Here is a 24,957-nt window from a genome sequence, read left to right as displayed (position 1 = left end):
CCGCTTACCTGCGCATGCCCCACCCACCTGCCCACCGCCCCCACTGCGCTTGCAGCCCCGCCCCCCCCGCCTGCTGTGCTCCCAGCCCCACCACCTCACTGCACCCGCCACTCCACCCACCTGCCCACTGACTGCCAGCCTTGCTGTGATTGGAGCCTGAGGGCCATGGGGGTAGGCCCGGGAGGTGCTCCATGCACCTCATGGTGACCAGTCTTTTGGTTGTTTCGGTTGTGACGCCTCTTGGACTTTTATTATTATGATGGTATCTAGAAACCAAAGTCTGTGAATTAGGTGTGCTCAGTATTATTGGGATGTTATTGTTTCTAGGTTCTCTCAGTAGATAGAGCTAGCAAATATTTGTATAGTAATAAAAATGTTGCTGGAGGAAATAGGACTCTTCCACAGTATAGCAGGAAGTGCATTTCAGGGATATATGCATAGGAGGATTTGAGGTATAGTGGCAAGATTTATTGGAGTGAAAACAAAGGAAGGGTTCAGGCGGTCTCATTCACAACCTGGTGGCTCAGCTCTGTCTCACTGTGGAAGAAGTTCAGCCTCTGGGCCTGCACTTGTCCCCATCAAGCCCAGGAGGAGGGCCAGGACCCCGAGTTGCCATGCCATTAGCCCAGCAGCTGAGGCTCCAGTAGTCTAGTAGTTTCTGTTTCCATCTGGTCCATGGACAATGATTGATGCTGCACTTTGGCCTGGGCAGCTGCTAAAGGGAAAGAGCACAACTGTCTCTGTCCTTTTTTAAGCTTTAATTATATTTCCTTGGTTTTGGGAAAGAGTAAGCTTTCTTTCAAACTACCCAGTCTCTCTCCTGGATGTTCACAGGGCTATGCTAGTGTCTCCCCCTATCCAGTCATTCTCTAGGATCTTCCGGAGTTTTGTATCCTTATTCTCTCTGGTCTTTTTAGCAGATTTCCCCAGGCTAGACTCCTTTTTGTGGTTGCCATTTTGACCTCTACTGCACATGCCTCATAGTTTTGCTTGGTCACCTAGCTTCTACTGCGCATGCAGCCAGCAAAGGAATTTCCCCACGTGGGGATTAATGTCCCTTTGGCTGAGAAATGTGGCGTTTCCCTGGAGTGTCTGAAACTGCCCCTTAGTTAATCAGGCTTAATGTCTGATTCCATTTGCTCCCTTCCTTTGTTAATACATACACATATATTTAAATTTTCTTATCTATCCATTTACATATATAAATTAAAAACTATGAATTCATACTGATGCTGCCAATTCCAGTCCTATACCACAGGGCTTAGTCTTATCTTTTTTCCCCCCTATCCTTTTCCCTTTCCTTGTTACTTCCTTCTCCCAAGGTGAGAAACCTGATTCTCATTCACAAAATATTTACTTATTTGTTTAATCCTACTGCACACACAAAAGTAGCTTCAGAATTGCTAATTTTTCCTTTGTGAGAAACATATTTTTAAACTAGAGTACAATCTTTGGTTTTAGCTTTAAAGTATAGTCATAATCTGTTTTCCAAAGTTACTTAGGTAATTTTTTCCCTTACCTACTTCTGTATGGTTATGTTACTCATCTATATATATAAAAGCCTAAGTGACTGAACAACAGAACAACTGGTCGACTGGTCGCTATAACACACACTGACCACCAGGGGGCAGACGCTCAATGCAGGAGTTGTCCCCTGGTGGTCAGTGCGCTCCCACAGCCAACCTCCTGTGGCCCCTCCCCTGGCCGGCTGGCCAACCTCAAGTGGCCCCTCCCCCCGGCCCACCTCCCGCCACCCTGATCAGCCCAGAAGGAGGCCGATCACCGGCCAGAATGAGGGACCCCCTCCCTGCACAAATCTGTGCACCAGGCCTCTAGTTTATAATAAAATTAGGTCCATTTATGAGCTGTTTCTATTTTATTTTAAGTTCTTCCCACATCCTGTTTGATTTTAATTTCTTAAAATCTTTTTGAAGTAAATGATGACCTTTTTTCTTTGTCATTTATCTGTAATGAAGATCTTTTTAAAAGGACTACATATGCTTAAAGGTAGATACAGTTGGAAATGCTGGTAGTTCATTTGAAAGGAGCTGTTCTCTGGCATTCCCTTGGGCTTACTCGCCTCATTCCTTAGTGACAACTCTCATTTCTATATTTTCTACACTTGGGGATTTATTCTATCTATAAATGCTTGGAATCAGTCCCCCAACTCATTCTTCTTTGTTATGGTTGCATAATTTTAGACCCAAAGTCTCCTACAGACTGAATACTAATTCCCTTATTGCTGGGGTAAACCATGAGTTAAATTATTTTGCAGACCCTTATTCTTTCCTTTTCTTTTTTTTTTGAGTTATAATTTACATACCATAAAATTTGCCATTTTAAGTGCACAATTGGTGGTTTTTACTATATTCACAAGGTTATGTGCATTGATCTAATTACAGAACATTTCCATCACTCCACAAAGAATTTATCCATTAGCAATCATTTCCTGTTCTTTCTTTTCCCCAACCCTGGCAACCACTAATTTGCTTTTTGTCTCAGTGGATTTGCCTATTCTGAATATTTCATGTGTGACCTTGTGTGTTTGAATGACTTCTTTCTTTTATTCAACATTCAGCCACATTATAGCATGTTTCCTATCTTTTTTCTGGTTAAATAATGTTCCATTGTATTGATATACCACATTTTATTTATCCATCATCATTTGATGGACATTTGGTTTCTATGTTCTGGCTATGTAGATAATACTGGTATTAATATTCATGTACAGGTTTTTTGTGTGAATGTATGTTTTCAGTTTTTTAGGTGTATACTTGTGGGGCGCGGTTACGGTGTTTTGGCCAGGTTCAAGCCTCGGACCTATGAAAGGACAGGGTCCTCTCATTGCCACGTGCAAGTCCCAGCTGGAGGGCAGGGCCCTCCCAGCACAATCATAGCCAACGGCTGTGGTTGTAAGCTTGAACCTATGGTCCGAACACGTAGCCCCACGTGCCTTGTGATAGAGTTCGGGTGCATGTAGTTAAGTGAGGTTGAAACTCACGAGAATGCTGTAAACAACTTGCTCATGCCCCTACTTTGCCTTGTGACATCTGCTATAAAATAAAGACATGGCTTGTGGGTGCTGTCGTTGTCTCCTCATCAGGGAGGCAGCGTCCCACCGAGACCCAGCTATTATTCTCTTGTCTGTCTTTCCTTAATCCTTTCACCCCCCCACTCGGGATCACCCTTGGTCGTGCTGGCGTGGCACATATACTCAGGATTAGAAGTGCTGGGGTATATGTTTAGTTTATTGAGGAACCCCCACAGAGGTTGCACCATTTTCATTTCCACCAGCAATGTTTGAGAGTTTCAATTAATTTCTCAACATCCTCTCTAACATTTGTTATTTTCTGTGTGTGTTTTTTAATTGCTCTTTTGGGAGTATGAAATAGTATCATGTGGTTTTGATTTGTATTTTCCTAATTACTAATGATATCAAGCAAGTTTTTATGTGCTTATTGGCTATTTGAATGTCTTGGGAGAAGTTTTTATACAAATCTTCTTCCCCTTTTGTAATTTTGATATTTGCTTTTTTATTGTTGAGTTGTAAGATTCTTTCTATATTCTGAATACTGTATAGGAATGTATCCTATACCTATACTTGCACAAGCAAAGAGGTTTGTGCAAGGGTGTTCCTTGCAAATGGTTGCAGATGGGCAAAAGATATATGAAAAGGTGCTCAATCTTAGTAATGAAAAAAAGTGAATTAAAATAACCATTTCATACTTATCAAACTGGCAAGGATTTTTAAAATGTAGTGATGCTTACTTTTGGCTAGATTGCAAGGAAAATAGAAGCTCTTGACAGATGTTGGGAATTTATTTGACACAATCTCTTTGCAGAGCAATTTGCAATAGCTGTGAGAATAAAATTTACAAACACCCAACAGTTTTATAATCAGGTTGGTGGAAATCAGGCTCTTTTACGGGATCATGAGGAAAGCATTTCAAGGACCCATGCATGAAAAATTGGGGTGTGGCAAAGTTTATTTGGATGGAAATAGACCCCTGGGTTTCCATTGTCCCATCTCTGCCCGTCCCACCATGGAAAAAGTCTAACTTAATCGTGTCATTGAGAGGATCAATTAAATTGAAGTACTACTATATAATGAAATGCTCAGTGAGCTATTAAAAAAAGGAGGCAGGTCAGTATGTGTGGTGAAATAGAGAGATCCAAGATGACTTGAGTGAAAAAAAGCAAATTCTAGTTATGTGGTTACCTTTGTAATTTAAAAACAACCAGAAAAAAGGCTTGTAACATACCTGCATAGAAAATGACTGGAAGTATACACAGAACACAGTTAACAGAGGTTACTACTGGGCAGTAGGACTGAGGAGTTGGACTTATTATATTAAGCCTTTTCTTGTTACTTGCTATTTAAAAACAATGAACAGGTTTTTTAAAAATAATTAAAAATGACTTAGTAATCTAATTTTTAAAATTATAGTGTGTTTTTTAGGAATAAGAATGTAAAAAAAATTTTTGGGGGGTCAAGTTGATTATTTTGTATATGATCCCTGTTGGTCTGCAGAGGTAAATGCCTTTTTTTGGTTGTTATTTGTATTGCTCTACTGAAAATGGATTAGAATGAGCTCTTGCTCTTGGATACAAGTATATAATAGCATTGAAAATCCTGTTTCATTCCCAGGCGTTGTAAGTATGGGAGAAAAATATGATTTATTATTGTGATTATAAACATGATTTGTGATTGTGCTGGTTTTTAATTTGCCAAATGAGGAATATTTAAGAGCTGGTCTACATTGGAGCCTGATTGTGCCACTGTTCTTTGTGTCCATGTTCTGGAACTTCCAGTTTCGGTGTGGAAGGTAACCTCTTTACAGCATTTCCCTTAACAGAGGTTACTAATTCACTGTTAGAAACCTCAGTACCATAGACTAGCGATTTTCAATTCGTGTGCCGCACGAGTTTTTAAAACATGCAATACCTAACTATTTAATCAGGGGTACTAACCTCTTTTTCCTTAGGTTGTCAAAAAAAAAATGACAACAGTCAACACAATAGCTGACCGGTGTGAATGAATCAAAATTATACCTATTTTTTTTTTTGCCAGATTGGCAAAAATATAATGTTTTTGGGTGTGCTGCAGAATAGTAGTAATTAGTTTATGTGTGCCATGAGATGAAAAAGGTTGAAAATTGCTGCCAAACATAATAAAGAGCCTATGGTAATCTCCTTGCACATTCCTAGAATCTTATCATTTGAGGGGACCAACTTCTTACCCTATATAAAAATCACTAGTGTTATATACTAGTAAGTTTTGGTAATTGGAGACTATACTTTTGCCTGTTGACACTAGTTCTGGTCTTAATCTTGGCAGACTGTCGTGTTTCATATAGTAGTCCTTAAATATTTGAAGATGCCTGTCATATCTTTTATTTATCTAGGAACTTTTATTGAAATTCAGTTAATGACCATTCACTGGCTTTCATAATTCTCTAGGCCAACCATTTCTAATTTATTCTACCAATCTTCTTCTTAAGACCTCATTTCCAGAAATGTCACCACTTTGCAGTAGGCCCTAATGATGGTCTAAACTGAATATAGACTCAAAGCGTGGATGGATTGTATAGTGCTCTGGAGTCATTACTCTTTGTCTAAAAGCGATACTTCTCATGATTCAGTTTAAGATTATTATATTTTTTTCAGCAGTAGAGTTAACATTGGGAATAATTTTACAGCTCTTTAAATGGAGTATGAGGGCAGCTTACACATGTGTTTATCTGAATTGTCATTCTAGAGTCTTATGGTCTGGAACTTTAAGAGTTGGTTTTTGAGTTTGGGTTTTTACATTTTTCTTGAGTAAATATGTACTGTGTGCTTTTACAAATGCAATGATGGTGCTATGTTGCCTCTACTTATTGGTTCAGCCTGAAAAACTCGTTTGCATTATGATGCAAGGTGGCTGCCCCTCTCCAACTTTGAGTTGATGTTATCTTTGGTAAGCATATTGTTTCGGTAGAGTTGTTGATAAAGTATTAAGTAGAACATAATGGCTGCACTATTTTACCTTCCCACCAATAATATATGAGTTTAAATTTCTCTACATCCTCACCAACACTTGTTATTTTATTTTTTTAAATTTTAATTAAAAAAAATTCTGGCCATCCTAGTACATGCAAAATAGTATGTCATGGTTTTGATTTGCATTTCCCTTATAACTAATGCTGTTGAATATCTTTCCATGTGCCTATTGGCCACTTGTAAATATACAAATGGAGAAACTTCTCTTCAAGTTTTTGACCATTTAAAAATTGAGTTGTGCCCTAACTGGTTTGGCTCAGTGGATAGAGCGTCAGCCTGCGGACTCAAGGGTCCCAGGTTCAATTCCAGTGAAGGGCATGTACCTTGGTTGCAGGCAAATACCCAGTAGGGAATGTGCTGGAGGCAGCTGATTGATGTTTCTCTCTCATCAATGTTTCTAACTCTCTATTCCTCTCCCTTCCTCTCTGTAAAAAAAATCAATAAAATATATTTTTTTTTTAAAAAATTGGGTTGTTTGTAATTATGTTGTTAAGTTTCAGGAGTTCTTTATATACTCTGGATATTAAACCATTATTGATAAGTGATTTGCAGTAATTTGTTCTATTCTGTAGGTTGTCTTCACTTTCTTGATTTTGCTCTTTGATGCATAAAAGTTTTTATATTTGATACAGTCTAGTTTACTGTTTTCCCCCTCTTTTTGTTGCATGTGGTTTTGGTGTCATAGTTAAGAATCCATTGCCAATATTCTAAGGTCATGAAGATTTATCTCTGTTTTCTTCTAAGAGTTACATGGTTTTAGCTCTTATATTAAGGTCATTGATCCATTTTGAGCTAATATTTCTACATTGTGTGAGGGAGGGGCACATCTTTAATTCTTATTGTTAAGGTTGGTGTTTTTTTATTCTTAAAGTTTAATATTAACCTTGTATAATATATAGTCAGTATACCCTTAACTATTGAATACTAGATAGTTCTTGGAACTGGGCATTTTAGCTCTTAAAATATGTTCTTAATATTGATTCTTCAAGAATGACTCATACAGAGGTAATAGGAGAAAGGTTTGATAAATTTTATTACATAAAAAGAAATTTATTTTTTGCATGGCAAACACCTTACAGTCAAGACACATGATAGACTAGAAGAAAATATCTGCTACATATCACAGATAACAGGCTTAAGATCTCTAATATATAAAAAACTTAAAAATTTAAGAGAATAAACTATAGTAACCTGATAGGATAATGAACAAAATACATAAAGGATAATTCCCCCCTCCCAAAACATATAAAAATGGCCCCTAAACATATGAAATGATTTCAAACTCATAATTAGAGAAATGCAAATTTAAATACACTGGGATACCATTTTTTAGCTTGACAAAAATTAAAGTATAACAATCCATTCTGTTGGTCAGGCCATGAAGAAACACGTTTCTGATATGATAAACTGGTATCACCCTTTTTGGAGAATTTGGCAATATCCAACAAAACCATATGTATGTATTTGCCTTTTGAGCTATCAGGTTCAATTCTCGGATTTTTTCTATAAGTTACAACTGCAACAATAATGAAACTCCATATGCAACATTGCAATCTCATACATAGGAGAGTAGTTGAATAAATCATGGTATATCTACATAACAGAGTACTATGCAACTATGAAAAGAATAAAGGAGATATGTGAACTGATTTCTTAAATAGTAGATAAATCTCCAGGATATATTAAGTGAAAAATAGTATTTATGGATCATATTACTCTAACAAGAGAAAATAAAATTTACACACACCTGGGCATTTGTGTAAAAGGAAACAGGAAAGATACAATGAGATTGGTAACACAAAGAGAGATGGAAAGGATGGAGAGGATTTGATACTTCTCTGATTTTACCTGTTTTGAGTAGTTTTGACTATTAGTACTAAATTAATATTTCAGATGCTCAAATAAAATGAACAAAGGTAGGGGAGAGGTTGGGAAAAAAAATCCCAAATGGAATAATAAAAGCAGAAACAAATGATCCTAACTGTATTTCAAATGAATAACATAACCGTGCTGAAGGGTGGACATGGGGAGAACTAACCTAAGTAATGTTGCTATATAGGATTTTGACTATGTAGTCTAAGGCTATTGACAAAAAATAAAATAAATTATAAATAAACCTAAGGCTAAAGCCAAAAAAATCCCGGGCACAAATATTGTTAGTGATTTTTTTTCACAGTGGCATGGTTAGAACTTCAAAACTACTCTGTATTCTAGATTAGAGCAGATATATACTACTGAAGCTGCATATGTAGGTATCATGGTTTCCATCATCTCTGTGACTTGCTCTGCTTGTTTGCAGCCCCTTCACTAGCTTGTGCATCCTCTGCTTGTATGGTCTCTTTTGCTTTTTGTTTTTCCACTTGTGTGGTGCTTTAAGTCTGACTTGCTGTCATGGTGCTTCGAGTAGCTAGGTGTCCTTTCTGGATAGTTAAGAAATGAGCTGACCAACAGGAGTAATTACATGGAGAAAGCTTAGCTGTCCTTTGTCCCTTGTCCCTTGTGTGAAACATAATGAGTTTAGAGGATTCTAACTACAGGGAATCATTAGGATCTGCTGGACAGGACATTTGTTTTACTTTTTACTCATTACATTGGTGTAAAAATAGCATCTTTTAAATTTAATGTGAAAATTATTTTGTGTTCTAGCTGGCACTACTTTTTAAAATGTACTTTCTGGAAAAATCAGCACATGGTTAGTATAAAATTATCTTAGTACTAGATACTCATTATTAATAACTTTTTTCTAATTGGGAAATAAGTTGCTGTGAACATTTGAATTTTTATTCTAGACTGCATTAGAAATGTTTGGTATTTGCAAATATTTTTCCTTTGGTTTGATTTTCTAGGTTGCACGTTTTCAAAAAATTCCTAATGGTGAAAATGAGACAATGATTCCTGTATTGACATCAAAAAAAGCAAGTGAATTACCAGTCAGCGAAGTTGCAAGTATTCTGCAAGTAAGTGCTTGGTGGGGAGGAAAGGAGTACCTAGTAAAGTCAGTCACTTAGACTCTATTGATAAGTGCTGTCCAGTAGAATTTCCATGATGACAGAGTACTCTCTTCTGTGCTACCCAACATAGTAATCACTAATTATAAACATGACTATTGAATACTTAGTGTGGCTAGTTTAGGGGAGGAACTGAATTTCATTTTATTTAATTTTTACTTATTGAAATTTAAATAGCTGCATGTGGCTAGTGGTCACCTGCTTGGGCAGTGCCTCTCTAGATCATTAGCATTACCAGGACTGTTAGTACTATGTAAGGATTAGTTGGATTAGGAAAATAATCAATTTAATTATTAATATAAGTAGAATTAGGAGTTAATCTTTTTTAATGTGTTTTCTAAAGTAAAGTAAAAGCTAATAAACTTTAATCTCTAATTTTGAAAAGCACAATCTAATGAAACATGAAGAAAATAATATTTTTTATTTTTCCTTAAGAATTCACATATTTTAGTGATTGCATTAAAAATATTGGCTATCCCTTATTTGACGGTTTTCTTTTTTGGTTGTTGTATTTATATTCTGTTTTAAAACCATTTATTTTAAATATATTTCACTTTTGCAAGACTCTGTTATTGGAGTGTATTATAAACTTTGGCCAAAGAAACTATTTTAGGGGTGCAGGTAATTTAATTTTTTAATGATAGTTACTGTAATGAATCATGAGAGACGGTGGCTGAAGAATATAGGTGGTATTCATAGAGCATAAAATATCACAAAAACCAGTTCGTCTTACCTTCATTATTTTGAGTAATTTAGGAACCAAAAATTTTTTGCCTGAAATAATTATATAGTCCAAGGGCAAAGTTAATACTACTAATATCAAGGTTTTAATAGGCTTAAAGAACACGGAAGGTCATTATGGCTCATTGATTGTTCTTTTGGGGAAACTAATTCTAAAAAACAACAATGAAAGCAAAAAAAGCCAATTAGAATATAGTGATATTTTACTTTCTGTAAGAGTGGCTGGTTTGTATTCTTTTTCCCCGTAGAAAACTATTTTTTTGTTGCTGTTTTTATTAATCCTCACCAGAGGATTTTTTTCCATTGATTTTTTTTAGAGAGAGTGGAAGGGAGGGGGAGAGACACAGAGAGAGAGAAACATCAATGTGAGAGAGACACATTGGTTGGTTGCCTCCCACATGCACCCCAACCAGGGCCAGGGATCAAGCCTGCAACCTAGGTATGTGCCCTTGACTGGAATTGAACCGGGGACTCTTCAGTTCACAGGCTGATGCTCTATCCATTGAACCAAACTGGCTAGGGCGAAAACTATTTTTTGTTTGTTTGTTAAACACCAACTTGTTGCTTACATTAAAATTTTTTTTATTAAGGTATAATTTACATAAGCTACAACATACCCATATTTAGTGTACAGTTTGCATTTTGACAAAAATAACCACCACCACAATTAAGATATAGAACATTTTCATCACTCCCAAAACTTTTCCCCTGTGTCCCTTTGCAGTTAATCCCTCCCAGTGTATACCTCTGGCCCCAGGCAATCACTGATACGCTTTCTGTCAGCATAAATTAGATCTGACTGTTGTAGAAGTTCCTATAAATGTGATCACACAGTAGATGCTCTTTTTTTTAAACTATTTTTATTGATTTCAGAGAGGAAGGGAAAGGGAGAGATAGAAACATCAATGATGAGAGAGAATCATTGATGGGCTGCCCCCTGCATACCCCCCACTGGAGATGGAGCCCGCAACCCTGGCATGTGCCCTCAGTCGGAATCAAACCTGGGACCCTTCAATCTTCAGGCTGATGCTCTATCCACTGAGCTAAACCGGCCAGGGCACACAGTAGATGCTCTTTTGTATTTTTCTTTTTTTTGTTCTCTGCTAATATTTTCAATAACTTTTATATGTAAAATCTAATAGGCTGATCTTCAGAATGGTCTAAACAAATGTGAAGTAAATCATCGGCGAGCCTTCCATGGCTGGAATGAATTTGATATCAGTGAAGATGAGCCACTGTGGAAGAAGTATATTTCTCAGGTGAGATACTGTTAATAGTAGTTCCCTTTGCAGATATCTAATTTACACCCTTTTTATATTAGGAATGGTAACATTTTTTAAAGTAATATGGACATCTTAGAAAAAATTTTTAAAGTAATATAACCATCTTAGAAAATTAGTAAGAGTAAGTTTGACAGTTTGAATTCAGATCACCTGGGTACATATTTTACCTTTATTTATACTATCTGTATGACCTTTATTATCCTCTGAGCCTTGTCTATAAAATGGGGATAATAATGGACGTAGTAAGATATCGATAGATGATAGCTGTTTTTAATTACATTTTATCAATAGCCTAATCTTTTCAGAAAAATGTATTGTAAAATTTTTTTCTTACCTTGATAACAAGTTATGTTAGTGTGAAAAGCTACAAGAATCCTATGGCCAATTTTCCACTAGTAGGGTTAGTTTGCCAAATTTTTTTTTTAGTAAAGACAATTTTTAATGTCTTTTAACCTGCATCATGGGGTTGCTGTAAGAATGAAATGAAACAGTGCCTATAATGTAGTTAAGCACAAACAGTAATTAATAGTAAATATCACTTGTCAATCATAAAGCATTAGGTGACTCTACTCCTTTACAGAAAACATAACTTGTTGTTTTGCAGGCATTTGTTGAGCCTGTAAGTCAGCGGTTCTCAACCTGTGGGTCGCGACCCCTTTGGCGGTCGAACGACCCTTTCACAGGGGTCGCCAAAGACCATCCTGCATATCAGATATTTACATTACGATTCATAACAGTAGCAACATTACAGTTATGAAGTAGCAATGAAAATAATTTTATGGTTGGGTCACAACATGAGGAACTGTATTTAAAGGGCCAGAAGGTTGAGAACCACTGCTGTAAGTGGTGTCCTTAGTACTATGACACACAGCTTTTTTAGAGGGAAATGAAAGAAGACCATGGGCCTTGTCCTCATAGTGTGATGATAACATCTGACATTGAAGAGGGTTTTATGGTTTACACAGTTCTTTAATATACATTCTTAGTTAATTCTTACCACAGTCTTTGGTATAAGGTGCTATTTTATTAGATGAAGAACACTTAGGGCTTAATGAGATTAAAAATCACTGCCGAAACCGGTTTGGCTCAGTGGATAGAGCGTCGGCCTGCGGACTGAAAGGTCCCAGGTTCGATTCCGGTCAAGGGCATGTACCTGGGTTGCGGGCACATCCCCCGTGGGGAGTGTGCAGGAGGCAGCTGATCGATGTTTCTCTCTCATCGATGTTTCTAACTCTCTATCTCTCTCCCTTCCTCCCTGTAAAAAATCAATAAAATATATTTTAAAAAAAAAATCACACAGAAGTGACAAGAGCTGTATTCAAATTGGGACTCTGACTCAGTCAAGTGTATGGTTTTCAGCCCTGAACCACATTGCACTTGTAGTTTTATTTTGCTAGAGCAGTGATTTTTCAGTCCTCTATGTAGTCAGGTCACTTGGGGAGTGCTCTAAAAATTCTGAAGCCTGGGCCCTATGCCCAGAAATTCTGATTTAATTGGTGTGTGAACCTGGGCATTTGTTAGAAGTTCTTCACATGATTCTGATGTGAAGCAGGGTTGGAACCACTGTGCTAGGGATAGGGCCCTAAAGGGAGTGGGAGGTGGTGGCGTCTCACCTCAGAGCTGTGGTAACCAAGGGCTGGGGGTTTCTGCTGGGATAGATTCTTTGTAGTTTAGTACTTTGAAGTTTTGACAGCAGTTGGCACCACTTCATCAGTGGAGGAGATTCTGGCAACAGAGTTGTGATGTTTAAGGAGTAGGATGTCCCACTGGAAAAATTTAGGGTGGCTCTGATGTTTGGTCATTTAAGTGCTGCCTGATTGGGTTGGTGCTGTGGTCTTGTTTCTTCATATACTATTGGCTCTGCTAGAATGGATATCAGAAAAAGCAATCTTGGGAAAAGGCTGCTTCCTTTTTGTAATCTGAATTGTAATCTTCACTAATTTACTTGGTATAGGAATATTGAGGACTGTCTTAAACTAATAATTTAGGTGTTCTACCCAGTGTTTAACTTAAATCTTTAGCTTAAAAATCATTTTCCACTTATTCTAGCTTCAGTAGGAACATATGTATGTACATATAAAAAAGCTAATATATAAAATACATGTTTATTGTAAGAAATTGGTAATTAATTAGTTTTTTTAATTCTCACCCAAAGACACGCTTTTCATTGATTCAAGAGATAGGAAGAGAGAGAGAAAGAGAGAGAGAGAGAGAGAGAGAGAGAGAGAGAACGATGTGAGAGAGAAACATCTGTAAGTTGCTTCCCATACATGCCCCTACCAGGGATCGAACTTAAAACCTGGGTATGTACCCTGACCTGGAATCCAGCAGGCCACCTCTTGGTGTGCTGGCCAACACTCTCACCAGCTGAGACACACCAGCCAGGGAGGTAATTGGTTTTAGATATTGATATTTAATTTTCTTTTTTTTTTTCTGAAAGGAAGATGTTATAAAGTGGTAACTTTAAATGTAGTTAAGTGTAAACTTTTTTGTTAATTGAAGAGATATACAAAGTAAACTAAATGTAGACTCGTAATTTTCTAATCATGTCTCAATAGTTTTTTTTGTGTTGGTTTTTTTTCAAGCTTTTGCAGTGACGGACACAACTATCATTCATACAAAACTGTTGAATTGCTGTTTGTTTTTACTTTCAGTTTAAAAATCCCCTTATTATGCTGCTTCTGGCTTCTGCAGTCATCAGTGTTTTAATGCATCAGTTTGATGATGCTGTCAGTATCACTGTGGTAAGAATAAAATATATATATATATATATTTTTTTTAAACTGTCAGTTAATCATGGAAATTAGGATTGGCTTTTATTTTGGAAAATGAATTGAGAAATGCCTTAGTGTTTTCTCAGGTTTGTTTTTGTTAGTTTCCAACTTGCTTTTAGTTGCAGTAATCTCAAACAATGTTCAAGGGTTAGTGATTGGCACATGTGAGAATTTAACAATTTGGTAATTTCACAGATACAAAATATTTTATAATAATGTTTCAGTTACATTTTCAATTTATTTTACTTTCCAATTGAGAGTACATTTTGACTAGTTGTGAACTAAAGCTTCATGCTTGTGAAACTAAAAGTATGATTTAACAATGCACATTGTATTTACTATGTAAAATTTTATTCTTTCCAGCTGGGGTATTCTAACTCTCATTGAAAATTTTCTCATCTTTTTTTTTCTTGCCTCTTGTTTTACTGTAATAAAATTTATAGCAAGTAAAACCATTGAATAAAGCAAGTGTGTTGTGCATAAGAACACAGTAGAAATTAATGTAGAGCTGCAATTTTTGAACTCTTGCTTGGGGACTCCCAGGAGTCTCTGCGGCCCTTTCAGTGAGCGTATACAACTTTTTTCATAATACTAAAGCATCATTTGTCTTTTCACTATAGATATTTAAGTCAGTGGTACAAAAGCAATGGTGGGTAAAACTGTTAGAACCTTGGCTCAAATCAATATAATGGCACCAAACTGTACTAATAGTCATTGTTCTCTTTTATTATTTCTCTTAGGAATGTTTTTGATAAAACAGTAAAAATTAATTTTATTAAATCTGGACACTTGCATACATACCTTTTTAATATTCTGTGTAATGAAATGGCAAGTATGCATAAAGAACTTCTGTATATTGAAGTATAGTGGTTATCTTGAGGAAGGGTGATTATGGTGAGCTGAACTAGCCTTTTACTTGAAAGAATGATTGATAGACAAACTGGTATTAAAATTAGGATAACACATACTTTTTCTGAAAGTGAATAAAATGAGCCTTCCACTTCAAGAAAAACAACTGACAATTTGTTGCCAGTGATATAAATTCAAACTTTCAAGTGATAATTAGAATTTTGCCAAATACTGTGTGCTAAATAGCTTCCCAATATTTAAGACTTTATTCTCATGAGATCAGTAGTGAGTTTAGTGAGTGTGATTTTTTTTTTTACTATTATGAAATGTGCCAACATTTGAATGAGTTGAATAACCAAGTAAATTAATATTTTGTAAATTACCAGAGCATGATGTTACAGAATTTTTAGTGATAAAAGATCAATTCAAAATGCAAGGTAGATCAGTGGATTTTAATATAACAGGTTATGAAAAGTTCATTGATACTGTTTTATATTCTACATTGCACATTACTTTTACATAGCTAACATTTGTCTAATTTTGTTGTAGTAGCAAAGAAGACTATACACAATAGTCTGGCAAAGCTTTTAAAGTATTCCTCTTTTACCCAACAATATGTGTGAGGCTAGAGTTTCTTTATATACTTTGGCCTAATCAACATAGTTCAATAAATTGAATGCAGAAGCATTTATGAAAGTCCAGCATTCTCTTAAGGCAGGCATTAAAGATAGAAAAATTGAAAAATACCACTTTTCTTACAAAATTTTTTTGAGGAAATATAATTTTCATAAAAAATGTGCTTTGTTAACATGTAATGGGTTAATTTTAGATGAATTAATAAGTAGAAATTAAAACTAATTGAGAAAGTATTTAATATGACAAATATCTGTAGATATAACCTACATAAATAAAAACTGGTCAGTTTTTAGAACATAAAGAGATCCTGAGATCAGAAAGTTTGAGAAGCTGCCCTTGGGGAGGCAAGCCACTATCAGTTTTTTCCTCATAGGGCAGAGTAAAGTTGTGATTTCTTTCCCAGTTCATTTCAATACTTAGTGTCTGGTATCTTGATTCTGCAGATAGAGTCAGAAAAATAAAATACAATTAATAGTTATTTTGAAGTTATAATGTGTGATTTAAAAGGATGTTTCTTTGTTTTGTTTAGGCAATACTTATCGTCGTTACAGTTGCCTTTGTTCAGGTGAGTAGTTAGCCTGTTTTGCCCACTTGAAATGATATTGTAGCTACTTGCTTAAAAATTAAGGTAGCTTAAGGCAGAATCTGTAGTTATTAGGTCATGGTAATGTTTGTCACAACAATTTGTTATTTATTTATGAGATAATTTCAGAAACAAACAACTCCCTTGGGAAATTTGTGGGACTAACTTGACTGCTTTGTTTTAGGTAGTGGCATGAAGAAAATCTAGTTTTTTATTTGATGGTGTTATAGACAGATGAAGCAGATGGAAACAAAAAGCATAGTAATAGTATATATCCATCAATAAGTTTAAAAATGTTTTTCCATTTTAAAAAGGTTGACCAAGGTTTAAATTTCTTATTTCTGCATAGGAGGGATTTTCTGATCTTGATCAGACTCTCTACTTAGCATAGATATTGAAACAGTAAATAAAACATACGAAAAGGAACTTAAACTTTTAAAAAATATATTTATTTTTTTTATTGATTTCATAGAAGAAGGGAATGGGAGACAGAGATAGAAACATTAACGATCAGAGAAAATCATTGCTTGGCTGCCTTCTGTACACCCCACACTGGGGATCAAGCCCGAAACCCAGGCATGTGCCCTGACGGGTAATTGAACCAAAACCTCCTGGTTCATAGGTCAGTGCTCAAACACTGAGCCATGTCAGTTGGGCTATGAAAAGGAACTTAAAAAAAAAATGTGAATAATGTGGAGGTAATTTTAGGATTTTTATTGATAAGTATAGGCATACGTAAAAACATAGGCTTAGTTTTATGTTTATTTAAATAGCTGATACCTTCTGAGAACAATGTTGGCAAGTCTCATTAGCTAAAAATTCTAAAACATGTTTAATAAGATTATAAGGATTATTTTAATTGAGAGGGAAATGTAATATATCATGACCTTGAAGTTCATGTTGTTTTGAGTCTTAAGTGATTGTGGTTATTTTCACATCTATGATTTATTCCTTGGGTATTTACTGTCATCTTATAGTAATATCTAATTTAATAAGTTTATTAGTTTTATAGAAATCCCCTGTAGAAAAACCAGTTGGAATCAGATTATCTGCAGCAAGTTTGTGAGCTCTATCAGTCAGCTGTCCAGGGACCTATTTCTAGGGAATCCTCTTGCCTAGAACAGACAAAAGTTGCCCTAGGGCAGGTGGAACTGTTAGTCTTACAGAGGTCATTCCAAGCTAGGCATCATTCAAGGCAGCTATCATTTAGCCATGTGGGCGATATAACCCACTGGATCAATAACTGGAACCCTCTTGCATCTTTAATAATGCTATAGATATATGTAGTGACTTTCTTCAGAAAGATTCTTACAGTTTTATCACTGTATATGGAAGACCCTAGTAGCTTGTTGTTTTGGTAAATAGCCCTTATCCTCAAAAAACAAACGAGCAAATTGCAATTTTAACATAGTCAATGTGGAATTTTACACAAGGGTAGTGTGTTATTCACTTTAATAAATGTAGTGGCTGAAACCAAGCAAACTTATTCCACAAACTTTCGCAGTTAGCATGGACCTAAATCCCCAAATCAGATGTTGCTTGAGGTTAATTGTATTGACCTCTTTGGTTATTAAACACTAAAAGTAAAATTATCTTAATTATGAGGTTCAATGATCTTAACTTTTAATAACTGACATATACTCTTTGGACATACTAATCAGTTTTCTTCATTTTCTTACAAATAGCTTGACCTTAGGTTTGCACACTAACATTAAAATATAAAATTGGGAATATTTAATAATCAAAATTGTTTGTCACTGAAACATTTAATAAGAGACAAGCTTTTATAATTGCAAGTAAAGGAAAAGATAAGAATTGGGAAATTTTAAAATAATGATTGAGATCAGTATTTAATTAAGTCTAATATGGAATATGTACTTAGGAAAATACATATTTAATTTCTTTATAAATAAATATTTTAATATTAAGTCCTCTTTCTTTATTTTAAATAGGAATATCGTTCAGAAAAGTCTCTTGAAGAACTAAGAAAACTTATGCCACCAGAATGCCATTGGTATGATCTTTGTCTCTGATATGGGTTTCTACTCTTAAAAATAGAAATTGAATGTGACTAGTGCAGTGATACATTGTGGCCTCAGACTTGTTTATTATTATTTTTAAACATAGGCTTTTTGACTTGCAAACATTATTTATTTTAAACTTTATTATTGACACTATTACAGATGTCCCCATTTCCGCCCCCTTTGCCCATGTCCATCTAGCCTCTGTTTTCCACCCCACCACCACAGACTTATTTAAACATAGGTAGAAATCATTAATCTGACATGAAAAATGCATGCTCTGTTCAGTATAGCAAGTTGTACTATTAATACTTTCAAGCTTTGATTTTGATATTGTTAAGAGGTGGATATTCAACAGATAATTGTGTGTGTGTGTGTGTGTGTTTGTGTTTACAACTATGTGCTAAGCACTGTTATTGGTGCAGTGCTGCACAAACAGACTCAGATGATTGTTCTGCAGGCAAGCCCACCGGAATCACCTTTTAAAATAAAGTGGCATGGCTTTCCTTTTTAGTCATGGTTGTTTCTGTTTCATGTTACAGTGTGCGTGAAGGAAAATTGGAACATACACTTGCACGAGACTTGGTTCCAGGTGATACAGTTTGCCTTTCTGTTGGGGACAGAGTTCCTGCTGACTTACGCTTGTTTGAGGTAAGTTTGTTGTCTTGATCTGTTTGGGCTGCTCCAAAATTCCACAGACTGGGCTGCTTATTATCAATAGAAATTTATTTCTCTCAGGCTGGATAGTTCAAGATTAAGGTGCTAGCATGGTCAAATTCTGTTGAGGGCCCTTTTTCTAGTGCATAGCTGTTGCCTTCTCACTGTGCCCTCAAATGGTGGAAGGGAACTCTGGGGTATCTCTTTTATAACACTGATCCTGTTCATGAGGGTACCACTTCCAAAAGATCTCACTTCCTAATACCATCTTTGAGATTAGGATTTCAACATATGAGTTGGGATGTTGCGGGGAGACACAGATATGTAGACCATAGCATTTGGTGATCTGTTTGTGAGAAATGAATATACTTGGATGTAGGTTAAAGGATAGACATTAGCAGTTTTAAGGATTAACACATAGTTGATTTGAACATTCGATTTTCTAGTTTAAAAAGTGACATATATAAATGTATTTTTTTCTCATAAAATATATCTATTTTTCCCATAGTGTTTATTTAGTGAATCAGCAACTCTCTTTTTTTATTTCTTTTTTTGTTTGTTTGTTTTAATCAGCAGATCTTCATGGAAATATGTGCTAGGTGTAGTGGGAGACAAAAAGATGATGTGATAGAATTTTTGTAATCAGTGAGTGTACTACTAGTATTTGTGTACACAAGCCACTCACCATAAAGTAAGATAGAACTTGTTGAGTAAGAGAAGTACTAAGAATGCAGGATGAAAATTTAGAGAAGGAAGTGGTTACTTCTGATTTGAGCGAAATCAGAGAATACTCAGACAACTTGGCTTTAGTGGTGATAATTGAAAGGTAGTACTGGACAGAGATGGAGAAGACAATGAAGCAACAGTGTTTAGATCACTGTTATGTGTTCCAGTGTGTAATATGGGGTTAGAGTACTAGTATGTAAAGGATAGAGAACGTATGATGGAATCAGATTCAGGAGGGCCTTGGATACGAAGCTCCACTTCTAACCCTAGCTGGTTTTGCTCAGTGGATAGAGCTTCAGCCTGTGGACTGAAGGGTCCTGGGTTCGATTCTGGTCAAGGGCACATACCTGGGTTGCAGGCTCCATCCCTGGCCCTAGCCCTAATCGGGACTCCTGTGGGAAGCAACCAATTGATGTGTCTCACATCGATGTTTCTCTCTCTCTCTCTGTCTCTCCCCCTTCCTTCCACTCTCTCTAAAATCCATGGAAAAATATCCTCTGGTGAGGATTAATAACAAAAAAAGCTCCACTATAGATTGTATTGGTTAGGAATTATCTTTGAAAGATCATAGGCAGCTGGCAAATTATATTACCCTTAATCTGGCCATAGCATGTAGAATAGATTGAAGGGATGGAAAATGGGGTTAGGCAGCTAGTTTAAAAGGCCCTCACAGCCTATTAACATGCCAATATCATCTACTATTGGAACTAACATGCTATTTGTTAACACCTACACAACTGTCAGTCTTTGATTCTTACTATGTCCTAAAATATGAGTGTTCTTATACAGAGGTTATGGAAAGCCTGAAGAATAGGCTTTTAAAAGTATAATAACAAACTTCCTTTAATTTTGAAATAAAGACCTTTGTTACAAATACTTAAAATTTACCGTTAGATGTCAGATTGCTTTAATTGGTTAATGGAAATAATTGATAATACAGTAAGTATTGGGAATGTTATTTTACTTTCATTTTTCTCCCCTTGATAGCTTTTCTTGTTCTACTTTTTACTCCCTTTTTTTCTCCTTCTTAATATTAAGTTTGTGATAAGACCTTGGATTGTTCTTCCTTAGAGATTTGGTAGGCTTGTCACTTAACATAAACAGTCTTCCTTCCCCTAATTTAAATTCATGAAGTTTATGTCATTTATTTTGGAGTGCTTCTCTTCCAGTTTAGAAGCAGACCTCCTTGGGGTGTTTCTCATTATTTGAACAATTTAAACAATATAATGACATAGAAACTTCAAAGCACTATTTAGGGTTTTCATTTAAGTAAGAATTAATTGATCTGCGAACTAATTGTCTCCAGGTTCATGTGCAAATGTAAGTTCAGTAAGAGGGAATTTTGACCCTTTAAAGGTTGATGCTAAAAATATTAGAAAGATATGTTTGGTGAAGTAATTTATTGGTAATTATTGTTTTCCCTATTGTTAACTTTTCAGACATTTCATCAGCACATGTTTTACTTGGCAGTGCTATAGTTATGTGGATTTTCTGCTTTTACATAGTATATAGCTGAACATCTTTGATTCCCTCTACCACTTTTCTGCCCTATTTGTTTTACCTACTACCTGGTACCACAAGCAGGCTTTTGCAACTACTTTCCAAGTAGATTAAGATAACTTTCCTAAAAGATTTAAGGAAATCTTGTGCTGCTTCTAGATTTAAATGTACTGACTTCAGACATCATAAGGCTGATAAAGTTGATTTCTCTTCTGTACACAGAAGTCTTTGCAATGAAATTGGCTTATTGGAGTGTTGTTTGCTGAATTTTTTAAAAAAATAATTCTTTATTGTTGAAAGTATTACATATGTCCCCTTTTTTTCCCCTACTGAATTTGACTGTGGTGATCTTTGGATGATATTTGGAAGGCTAGGTGGTCATTTGATGTTTCTGCATGAAATAAACTCTACTAGAATTTAAAGGAAACAGAGAACTCCTCAGTTAGCCTTGGAATAGCATTAATTTCTCACAGAGTATATATAGTTCTCTTCTTGTGGACCTGACCCAAGGCCAGGGTTGCCACTTTAGCATTGTCATGTTGCAACTCTAGAGTTCCTGTCATAAATTTCAGTGTTTCAGATTTTGGCTGTAAATCTTGCCTGGGCCTTCAGTAAGTAGCATCTTGTCATCATGTTCAGTGACTTGACTTCTGTACAACTTTTATCTGATATTCTCTTTTCATAGGCTGTGTCTTAAGTCTGCTCAGGCTGCTGTAATAAAACACTGTACACTGGATGGCTTTAACAGACATTTATTTCTTACTGTTCTGGGACTGGGAAGTCCACAGTCAGGGTCTGACAATTCAGTTTCTGTTGAGGGCTCTCTTGGCTTGCAGCCTTTTTGCTGTGTCTTCATATGACAGAGAGAGTGATCTCTCTTCTATAAAGCCACTAAACCCATTATGAGGGCCTTACCCACATGATCTCATCTAACCCTAGTTACTTCCCCATTAGAGATTAGAGCTTTAATGTGAGTTTTAGGGGGACACAATTTATTTCATAGCAGGCTGAGACTTTTAAAAAATTACTATGCAGCTCATATTTAAGAGCACTGTTATACATTCTTCTTGCTGCATACACTTTTTTTTAGTTTATTGATTTTTAGAGAGAAGAAGGGAGAAGGAGAGAGGGAGAGAAACACTGATGTGAGAGCACTCCTGCACGCCACCCCACCAGGGATTGAGCCCCCAACCCCAGGCCTGTGCCCTTGACCAGGAATTGAACTGGCAAACTTTTGTTTGCTCAACCAACTGAGCCACACCAGCCAGGGGTATAGACACTTTTCAAAAGAAGATTAATATTAGTAACACTAGAGGCCCGGTACACAAAAATTTGTGCACTTGGGGGGGGGTCCCTCAGCCCGGACTGTGTCTCTTGCAGTCTGGGACCCCTCGGGGGATGTCCACCTGCTGGCTTACGGCTGGAAGCAGGTATCTGGGATTTATTTCTCTTCTATAATTGAAACTTTGTAGCCTTCAGTGGAGCTCAGGGCCGGCAGGGCAGGTGGGAAGCTTGGCTTCCTCCATTGCCGGGGGCAACGCTCCAGCTCCATGGCCGCCACCATCTTAGTTGGGTCAATTTGCATGTTTGCTTCTGATTGGTTGGTGGGTGTGGCTTGTTGGTGTAGCGGAGGTATGGTCAATTTGCATGTTTCTCTTTTATTAGATTAGATGAGGAATTCTGTTGTTGTTGTTTTTGCCAGAGTCAGTTTTTCATAGCCAAAGAATGAACTCATGTGTGTTGGTGGAAGTACTCTTATTAGCTTAGGAGCCTTAGAGTCAGGAGAGTAAAAACTTAGAGGAACTGAGAAAAGGCATTCCTGGCCCATTAATTGGTGATAGCAAATAGATTAGTCAGACAATGACTTTAGATGAGGCAGTATTATAGACTATGTATACCTATATTACAGTACATTTTGCCTTTTTGGAAACAGCATATTTTCCATATTGTTCCAGGTAAAGTCTATATCAATATTTGAACTAAGAATTCTTTTTAAAAAAATATATTTTATTAATATTTTACAGAGAGGAAGGGAGAGGGATAGAGAGTTAGAAGCATCGATGAGAGAGAAACATTGATCAGCTCCGAACTAAGAATTCTTTTGAAGAGGAAACACTATAAGAGTTAATGGAAAAGATGGTTTCTTTTCTCTGTTGAAAATATTTTACCTCTCTTAGCTGTAAATTTCTAAGCCCAAACATTGAAATGTAGCAAGATTTTCTTTCACTTGGAATTCTGAATGATTAATTCCATTGACACTTCCTTTGTGGCTCATATCATTCTTTGAAACTGTCTTTAATATCTAGTCACTGGGTACAACTGCCTTCTTAAAAAAGAAAGCCAACATAATTTTTATATGATTATCCAAATGTATCAAACTTCTTTTACCTCTAATGTGGCTGAGAGATATATATAAAGTGGAGCAAATGTAGGTTTATAGTTGTGAGCACACGAAAACAGAGCTTACTGTTGTATTATTATTTATTAATTACTGTATTATTTTCCTCATAAACAACTGTAAACCTACTTTGTCCCACCCTGTATTAGCCATTTTTATGACACTAAATTATTAGACCATTTAAATCTGGGCAGAAAGATTATTAACTAGTAGTAAGTTCTACTGGGGCCAGCTCAGAAGTCTAAATTTAGAAAAGCCAGTTAGCATTACATAGTGAGCCTTCTTACCTCATGAATCTATCTACTATGTAGGATAGTTTGGCTCTCAATGAGTCCTTTTCAGTGTCTTTAGGGTTGTTCCTGCTTTGTAGTTCCCAGGGCAAGTAAAAACCAAAGATAATGAGTTGAATGAGCACAGATCTACTTTGGCTACCTACCAACTGCAGGACTGAAACTGCACTTAGTTAGATATTATGTCCTTTTCTGTCAGGCTCACATTCTTGCACACACTTATTAAGAACCACTAGCAAGAAGCTTTCTCTATGTTGGGCAACTCCATTAGTGGAGCTGTGTCATAGCATTTTGTAACTTCAGAGTTACAAAATACATTTTCCATTCACTCATTGAAAAACTTGATATTCTGGCAAACTTAGATTCTAATTTCGTTTGCTATATTTTTCAAAAAGGAGTCTTCAAACATTGGTAGACTATAAACCTGTTACGATGTTTTAAATTTACTTATACTGGTAATGAAGCTAATTAGGCAAAATGTAATCCTTGTTTTCAGAAAATCAGTCTGTGTTATGAAGTTATTTTAGCCATTCAGTAAATAGAACTTTAGAATTAGGAAGTGAAAAAGAAAAAGACACAGTTTGTGCCCTTTCTACTAGGAGACACCAACTTGCAAACAACTGATTTAAAGTATAAAATGTGTGTGTTTATGAAATGAACTAGAGACGCGGTGTACGGATTCGTGCACCGGTGGGATCCTTCGGCCTGGCCTACGGGGATCAGGCCTAAACCAGCTCTCCAACATTGCGAGGGGGCGGAAAAAGACACAGTTTGTGCCCTTTCTACTAGGAGACACCAACTTGCAAACAACTGATTTAAAGTATAAAATGTGTGCGTTTATGAAATGAACTAGAGACGCGGTGTACGAATTCGTGCACCGGTGGGGTCCTTCGGCCTGGCCTATGGGGATCAGGCCTAAACCAGCTCTCCGACATTGCGAGGGGGCGGTTCTCGGGTGACACACCCTGGAATTGGGCTCCCTCCTCTCTGGTTCTGGGTGTGTCACCGAGAACCACAGCTGCCAAGTCACCACAGCTTGGCAGCTCCTGCGTATCAGGCCGGGCCAGCAGGGGGGGGGGGCAGTGGGCGGTTGGCCAGCCAGCTCCGCCCCCAATTGGGGTGAGGGGCAATCGGGGACGGGGACGGCCATGGAGAGGGGCTGTGGGCAGTTGGCCGGCCAGCCCCACCCCCTGATCAGGGTGTTGGGGGCCGATCAGGGGCCAGATCAGGCTGGTTGGCTGCCGCAGTGCCACTGTTTGTTTTGGTTGTTCTGGTCATTCCGCCATTCCAGTTGCTAGGCTTTTATATATATAGATTGACCATGTGAATTTAGCAAGCCACTTAATACTTTAAGGCCTCAGATTGTCACGGTGATAGAGTTGCCCTAGGCCAGTGATGGTGAACCTTTTGAGCTCGGCGTGTCAGCATTTTGAAAAACCCTAACTTAAC

The 24,957-nt window shown here is 36.7% G+C and overlaps 1 protein-coding gene across 7 annotated transcripts in view; it reads left to right on the top strand.

Moving 5' to 3' along the window:
- Positions 1 to 24,957, top strand: part of ATP2C1 (ATPase, Ca++ transporting, type 2C, member 1) — a 124,241-nt gene that overhangs the window by 34,283 nt on the left and 65,001 nt on the right. For 5 of the 7 annotated variants that reach the window (XM_005863590.2, XM_005863592.2, XM_014537533.1 and 2 more), the window contains exons 2-7: positions 8,889 to 8,999; positions 10,934 to 11,050; positions 13,729 to 13,818; positions 15,863 to 15,898; positions 17,869 to 17,930; positions 18,480 to 18,588. In XM_005863590.2, coding sequence (XP_005863652.1) covers positions 8,889 to 8,999; positions 10,934 to 11,050; positions 13,729 to 13,818; positions 15,863 to 15,898; positions 17,869 to 17,930; positions 18,480 to 18,588 — 525 coding nt within the window. Of the gene's footprint in view, positions 1 to 6,743; positions 6,890 to 8,888; positions 9,000 to 10,933; positions 11,051 to 13,728; positions 13,819 to 15,862; positions 15,899 to 17,868; positions 17,931 to 18,451; positions 18,589 to 24,957 lie in introns of those variants that run through there. The other 2 variants (XM_014537536.1, XM_014537537.1) reach the window with 2 other exon arrangements.

The sequence above is a fragment of the Myotis brandtii genome, unplaced genomic scaffold, assembly GCF_000412655.1.
Source record: "Myotis brandtii unplaced genomic scaffold, ASM41265v1 scaffold18, whole genome shotgun sequence".
Taxonomy (NCBI): domain Eukaryota; kingdom Metazoa; phylum Chordata; class Mammalia; order Chiroptera; family Vespertilionidae; genus Myotis; species Myotis brandtii.
Note: the sequence above shows the minus strand (reverse complement) of the source record. Positions and strands in the feature narration are given on the sequence as shown.